The following is a 7111-nucleotide window of genomic DNA, read 5'->3' as shown; positions in this document are numbered from 1 at the left end:
ACCTAAAGATATAGATTTTTAAAAGCGTAAAAAATAAGCCTCTAAATAAAAAAACATATTACATTCTATTTTATGCTCTACATTTCTTTAATTACTTAAAGAACTTTTAGAGGAAAACACAAATACTAAAAGCAAACAACAAATAAAAAGGAGGTGAAGAAGAAAAAGCTTCAAACAAAAGAAACATGTGATGCTTATGTTGATTAACATGTTATTTTAAAATAACTATAAAAATAAATATAAAACTGTCGTCAGATGAATTTTTACATCATCATAACTTAAGGATCATGAAAACAGTCAAAGGCCGAACTTTAGTTTGACTAAAAGAGATCATTAATTTTACACAAGTAATGACATTTTTGTACACAAAGAATGACACGATTGTAAAAATGAAATAAAAAGATCAAAATAAATCAGTGTAGAAAAATATTTATTAAAACAACTACAACATTATTGACGATTATTCAATATGAACAATCTTGAATATGTTCAGAATGTTTTCTCCAATTAGGGAACAGAAATATAAGAGTGAATCGATTCTTTTGCAGATGAAAATACATGATTTTATGAACCATTAGATCCGAGTCTTGATGTTTGGTTCCAGTCAAATGAGTTGAGAGGATCAGTGCTGCCACCTGCTGGACAGAACCTTCAGGAGTCTTCAGCATCTGCAGCAGAACACTCGGAAGTCAAAGCTAACGCCGCGCCTGTTGACGTCGTCATGGCAACGGAAGACTCGGCCGGACGAGCGGAAGACGCTTTGTTTATCTTCATGGGAACAAAGACGTTGGAGGCGCAGTGTTCGCTCAAGTACTCGCCTCCCTTCTCCTCGTACTCCTGCCGACTGATCCAGCCCTCGGCGCCCCCTGTGGGCGGATGTTCCCGGGCCCACGACCTCGCCCCGAACCAGGCGTCCAAGTCCAGCTGAGAGGCGAGTCTGACCTGGAGACACACGTTCAAAGATATACATCTTTTATTTTCATTTGGTTTAGTAACACAAAGAATATCTTTGGCTGTTAGTGTTTCTTTAGTCATAAAATAGAAGTACAATTGAAATCAAAGAAGAAGAATATACAACAAAATAGTTAAAAATGGGATGAAAATAATTGTGACACTGGAGGGATTTTATCTGTTAATTTAATTAACCTGTTTCTGATCTGTTTTATTTGCACCAAGAGCTTTTATCTCAACTAATTAAATCTGCGACACAACAACGTCATTTTGGTTCGACTTCCAAAACAATTCGAATCCATTCAAGAGAGTAAAAGTTGAGCATGAACCTTGAAGTTGGACTGGAACGGCCTCATCATTAGAAGTTCTCGCTCCACTCGCTCCTTCATCCCGGGATACTTCATGTTTCCTCCCGTCAGGAACACATTGCTTGCCAGCGCCTCCTGCTGCTCTGGAGTGTACCTGCAGGCGAGTTAAAGTTAAGCTTCACGAGGAGTCGAAGGAGCCGCAGGTGTAGTTACCTGGCCAGAACGTACTGCAGCGCCTCCATCAGGCCCATCTGGTCCTCTCCGGCCAGCGAGGGCTGGAAGACGCTCTCAGGGCAGCGAAGGCGCTCCGTGCCCACGAACAGCTGGTGGTACTCGGCCATGTTGTAGGCCGGCTGGAATCACAACCTGACGTCAACTTCTTCCATCAAGAGAGTTTTGAGAAGAGAAAATCCGACAGTTTCTGCACCTGAAGCATGTTCTTCTCTGGCAGCGAGTCTTCAGGGAAGTCCATCAGCGCAGCGTCTGCCTCGTCCATCTGCTGCTCCAGCTCCTGATCCAGAGAGACACGTCAATCACACACCGGCAGACGAGTCCGGAGACGCCGGTTCAACGTTTTCGTTTTCTAGTCCATTCATTTAAAGGAGTCTCTCGCCTCAGTCTTGCCCTCCGGTCCGTCGCTGTGCAGCAGCTTCTGTCGGCCCTGATCCACGACCAGCTGCAGTTTGTTGATGTACGACTGGAGCTCCTCAGCCGAGTCCATGTTCAGCTCCACCAGGTTCTTATGAAACTGGTCCAGCAGACCGTCCTCCAGCAGCTCCTGCACCAGGAGAGCCAACATCAGTGCAGAGTTCAACCATTTTACTGGAATATATGTTTGTTTGAATTACGACATATCGTTTGTAGGAGTGAGTTTCAAGAGTGTTGATGAGTATCATGATACAACAATATATAGTGATATATCGTCATAGTGTAGTAACAAGTATATATGTGTAGTATTGTCCAGTACTTGACTCTGGTGTTGTGATAGTGTAGTAACAAGTATATATGTGTAGTATTGTCCAGTACTTGACTCTGGTGTTGTGATAGTGTAGTAACAAGTATATATGTGTAGTATTGTCCAGTACTTGACTCTGGTGTTGTGATAGTGTAGTAACAAGTATATATGTGTAGTATTGTCGAGTACTTGACTCTGGTGTTGTGATAGTGTAATAACAAGTATATATGTGTAGTATTGTCCAGTACTTGACTCTGGTGTTGTGATAGTGTAGTAACAAGTGTATATGTGTAGTATTGTCCAGTACTTGACTCTGGTGTTGTGATAGTGTAGTAACAAGTATATATGTGTAGTATTGTCCAGTACTTGACTCTGGTGTTGTGATAGTGTAATAACAAGTATATATGTGTAGTATTGTCCAGTACTTGACTCTGGTGTTGTGATAGTGTAGTAACAAGTATATATGTGTAGTATTGTCCAGTACTTGACTCTGGTGTTGTGATAGTGTAGTAACAAGTATATATGTGTAGTATTGTCCAGTACTTGACTCTGGTGTTGTGATAGTGTAGTAACAAATATATATGTGTAGTATTGTCCAGTACTTGACTCTGGTGTTGTGATAGTGTAGTAACAAGTATATATGTGTAGTATTGTCCAGTACTTGACTCTGGTGTTGTGATAGTGTAGAAACAAGTATATATGTGTAGTATTGTCCAGTACTTGACTCTGGTGTTGTGATAGTGTAGTAACAAGTATATATGTGTAGTATTGTCCAGTACTTGACTCTGGTGTTGTGATAGTGTAGTAACAAGTATATATGTGTAGTATTGTCCAGTACTTGACTCTGGTGTTGTGATAGTGTAGTAACAAGTATATATGTGTAGTATTGTCCAGTACTTGACTCTGGTGTTGTAGTATTTACAGACCACATGACTCTTGAAGTCGTAACTACTTTCATTTGTTTTCAAACCAAAATATGTCCAAACATCAGCTTCAAAAGCTGCTGGACTCACTGTATCCTCTCATCCTCAGCCATCATTCTTCCTTTAGCTGCGGAGGATGTAATGACTGCTGCCATCTAGAGGCCGGAAGTTGGAAGGCCATTGTGTTGAACACAATTCAAGCACAAGCAAATTTTCTTGGACAGATTTTGGTTCTTCAGATCATTTCTTGTGTAAACGCAGCATTCATGATAAAATCATTCAATAAGAAAACATTCTTGCCTGAACTGCCAACAGTCTGTCGAGTCTCTCCTGGTCCTGCTGCAGTTTCTCCTCCCGCCGGCGAGTGTTGATCTCCTGCAGTCGTCGCAGCTGCTGCACTCGTCTCTCGTGTCTCTCCTCGACGCTGGCGCAGCCGCCAGGAACCTTCCCCGAGAAGGGAAGCTGCATCCGGTGCACCTCGTGCTCGTAGAACTCGGGGCTTCGCCACTTCTCCAGCTCTGAGGAGCGAACACAGGTACAGGTGAGGATGTGACGGACGGATTCGAGGCGATCGATCGGCACCTTCGTGATAATCCACCGCAGTGTAGCTGTGTTCATGCAAGAGTTCCTCCATGCGGCTGAGTGTGATGGCGGCGAGGTGACCCGGGTACTTAAGTTGCAGAAGACGCTGTAAATAAGCTGCAGCCTGACCGCCCGCCATGTTCACCCGCTTACAGTTCACGCCGTCCAACCTTTACAAGGAGAAAACTCACTTAAATCAAGGAGAAAGGGTCTAATAAAAGTATAATAGTTGACCTCTGACCTGCTGTTGAGGACCGGCAGGATGTGGGAACAGTGATACCCCGAGGACAGAACGACACCCGTGTGCGGCGGCGGCAGGTCGTGGTTGTTGTGGTGGAAACTGTACAAGGCGTCCACGCCGTACGACACGTGAGGGACTCTGTAGCACTCGAACAGCAGCTCCGACATCATCTGACGACAGTGCAGAGGGTTGCACGTGGCTTCTGTCAACACCAGCGGGTGGTCCACGCTGCCCTGAACACAACATGACAGGTTCAAATCCCACACCTGGTATAGTCATACCTGCAGTAGCAGACTCTCCAGGTTTCTTTATTTATTTAAGGTATTTATTCAAGTGACATTTATTTACCTACTACTAATTGATTCATCCTAAGATTGATTTAAGAAAAATAAAAGCTAACAATCCCGTTTTTTCATTCAAAATAGATTATTTACAATTAGAATATTTAATTGCCACTGTTGTAAACACAACACAGGACTTTTTAAGGTGTCAGTACAGAATACAAGAATGAAATAAGAAATATGATAACACACAATATAAGCATTTCTATTTATCCATAATAAGACACATGATATTGAGTAATAAAGTTGAATAATAAGGGCATAAGTTTGAAAATGATATATATTCTCAAACGACAAGTTCAAGTTAGTTGCTGACTTGTTACCTCCGAGCTGATGCCCAGGTGGGTGAAGACGTAGTCGAAGACCAGCTCCTGGAGCTCGAAGTTCACCACCACGTTGCGGTCGAACTGGCTCTTGAGCAGCCACCGCAGAGGCTCCAGGTTCGGGATCTCGTTGCCGATCTGAGTCTCGCTGCGAGCGGCGCCTCTGCTTCGGGCAGAGACGGACCGGAAGACCAGCCGAGGAGAGTCCGCGGCCGCCCAGTCGGCTCGGGTCTGGAAGGAGCCATTGTCGATGATGATCGGGACCGGAGAGTAGGTCCAGTCCGCGGCTGGAGGCTGGAAAATGGGATCCGGAGAAGTTTTGAAGTCTTGAAATGAGAATATCTGGCAGACCGGTGCAGACGCGGCAGCCATTTTGAGCGTGTGTCACTGCAAAACATAACCGAGTGGAATCCTGGTTCCGCCAACTACGGTTCCGATCATTTGGGCGAATATTTTTCTCATATTATTTACATCTTTATTTTAGACTCAGGTTGAATAGAAAGACAGACACAACAACAAACAATAGAATAAAAACGAATAAAACAAAAAGAAGAAAGGACAGGAAACCAAAGAAAAATATAGAATTACATTAAGTTAAACAATTAAAAAGATATAAATACTGTACCAGTGTCTCCAGAACAAAGATCAATAACACAATTGATTATGTTCTGTCAGTTAGTATAGGTGGTTACAACATATAATGTCTATTTAAAAAGGATCCCTATATAAGTTTATTATTTTCACAGTAGACATATTAATATTAAGTCAGAATATAAACTAAATATGATACATGGTAATAAAAGGATCATTAATATATATAATAGAATAACGGTGGAGAGGGAAGAGTTTTATTACCACGCTTCACCAGCAGAGGTTGTTCACCTTAGTTTGAGGCTTGTTAATGACTTTAAATCAAATGTAGTAAAATGTAACGTTTCAAATACCCAGGGAGGTAAAAATCAACATTGAATTGTTCTTATATTTCATTCATAGTTTGGTGGAGAACGATGACTTGTTGTGAAGCTCAACTGTGAGAATCCCCTCCGGCCCTAAAGTCCCTGATGTTGGACTGTCTGCCGTCATGTTACTCTCAGTCCACCAAGTGAGGCTCAGCTGGTGAAGTAGGACACCTGCGAGGGTTTCAGCTCGTTCGTGCCGCAGTTCATGACCTTCATTCACTGGGAACTCCAACTATATATTGATTCATTCCATATTTATATGAGATCATTTATTGACAAACAAATTAGTAACTCACTCTTTATTGATACGACTCACTGGCATCTGTATTTATGTCTAAATTGTTACAGAATACCAGTTTAAATGGAACAGATTAGTATTACATCTATCCAAGACAATCTTGACATTAGATGTCTTTTTAAGAACGTTGTCTTGTGATTGTTCTGATGTGATTGATTTGACAGACGGACACGAGACCTCCGGGCCACGGTGCCAGCAGAGCGGGCCCAGAACCAAACAGAACGACGAGACTCACTCATGACCTCATCTCATTATTTCATGAACATGTATTGGATCGAGTCTCTCCGGCAACATGTCACCGTTGCAGCTCAGAGGTCTCGGATTCCTGGACAGACCGAGGTGCAGGACGGAGGACGTGTCAGCGATGGTTGTTTGTTGTGGTGAGAAGGAGGGGGTTTACTGTACCGAGCTTTGATGGTGCGTCACTGAAGCACAACACAGTTCACTGCTCCGGCACAAAGCTCTAAGTGACTGTCGTCCCCTCCTCCTGATGCTAATAAGCAGATCTGGGTCAGCTCACCCTGTCCTCACACACACACACACACACACATACGCTGGCCAACTACACACACAGTGGTGCGTGTCCGTCCTGTGAGGCACGACTTCACATTGTGGCACTGAGCCTGCAGCGATGATGGCTCGTCATCAAGAGAGCGAGGAAGAGGAGGAGGATGAAGATGATGTCATGAGAATGAAGGTATTTTGACTTGTGTGTGTAAATGTACGTGAATGTGTGTTAATAAAATGTATTGTCAAGAGTGTGTCTCAGGGTGTCAAAGGTCGTAAATCTGAGATAGTAAACGTGCTCGGAGTGAACTTAAGAATGATGTGAACTTGAACTACACACACACACACACACACACTCTCTCTCACACACACACACACACACACACAGTCTGTCACTACAGCTCTCCTCAGGCCGTGCTCTTGTGAGCCGAGCACATCTTTTTGGGCCACAGAGTGACTAACGTGTTTGTGCACCTGCCACTACACATGAACCCATGTGTGCGTGAGTGTTGCCATACGTGTGGGAGGAAACATAATCTATCAATCTCTTAACATATATTTACCATAAACCTCAGAAACATCAACCTTCTTGAGGTGATTTTGACATGGAAGACCTACTTTGTGCATCTTAATCTAGGTCTTTACAATGAACCCCCAAAATTGTTTTGTTCTTTTTATTATTATTTTTTATTATTATTATTTATTATTATTATTTTTAATTAT

General features: G+C 42.8%; 1 protein-coding gene across 1 annotated transcript; it reads right to left on the bottom strand.

The window, feature by feature from the left end:
* Positions 1 to 428: 428 nt before the first annotated feature.
* On the bottom strand, positions 429 to 4996 carry actr5 (actin related protein 5). Its single transcript, XM_087781354.1, has 9 exons — positions 4625 to 4996; positions 3961 to 4193; positions 3720 to 3889; positions 3438 to 3655; positions 1873 to 2037; positions 1687 to 1770; positions 1473 to 1612; positions 1281 to 1413; positions 429 to 942 (listed from the first exon to the last, which is right to left on the bottom strand). The coding sequence occupies exons 1-9, from the start codon at positions 4994 to 4996 to the stop codon at positions 652 to 654; spliced, it is 1806 nt and encodes a 601-aa protein (XP_087637480.1). The 3' UTR covers positions 429 to 651.
* Between the last annotated feature and the right edge of the window lie 2115 nt (positions 4997 to 7111).

This window comes from Callionymus lyra, chromosome 19, assembly GCF_982586985.1.
Source record: "Callionymus lyra chromosome 19, fCalLyr1.hap1.1, whole genome shotgun sequence".
Classification (NCBI taxonomy): domain Eukaryota; kingdom Metazoa; phylum Chordata; class Actinopteri; order Syngnathiformes; family Callionymidae; genus Callionymus; species Callionymus lyra.
This window is presented reverse-complemented; position numbering and strand designations above follow the sequence as displayed.

Excerpts from the sequence above, each read along its gene's own strand:
- actr5 (XM_087781354.1), bottom strand. The coding sequence starts at position 4,996 with ATGGCTGCCGCGTCTGCACCGGTCTGCCAGATATTCTCATTTCAAGAC. Across the intron at positions 4,194-4,624 it reads ACCTGGGCATCAGCTCGGAG|GGCAGCGTGGACCACCCGCT; the intron begins GTAACAAGTCAG and ends TGTTGTGTTCAG. Across the intron at positions 3,656-3,719 it reads TGCGGTGGATTATCACGAAG|AGCTGGAGAAGTGGCGAAGC; the intron begins GTGCCGATCGAT and ends TTCGCTCCTCAG.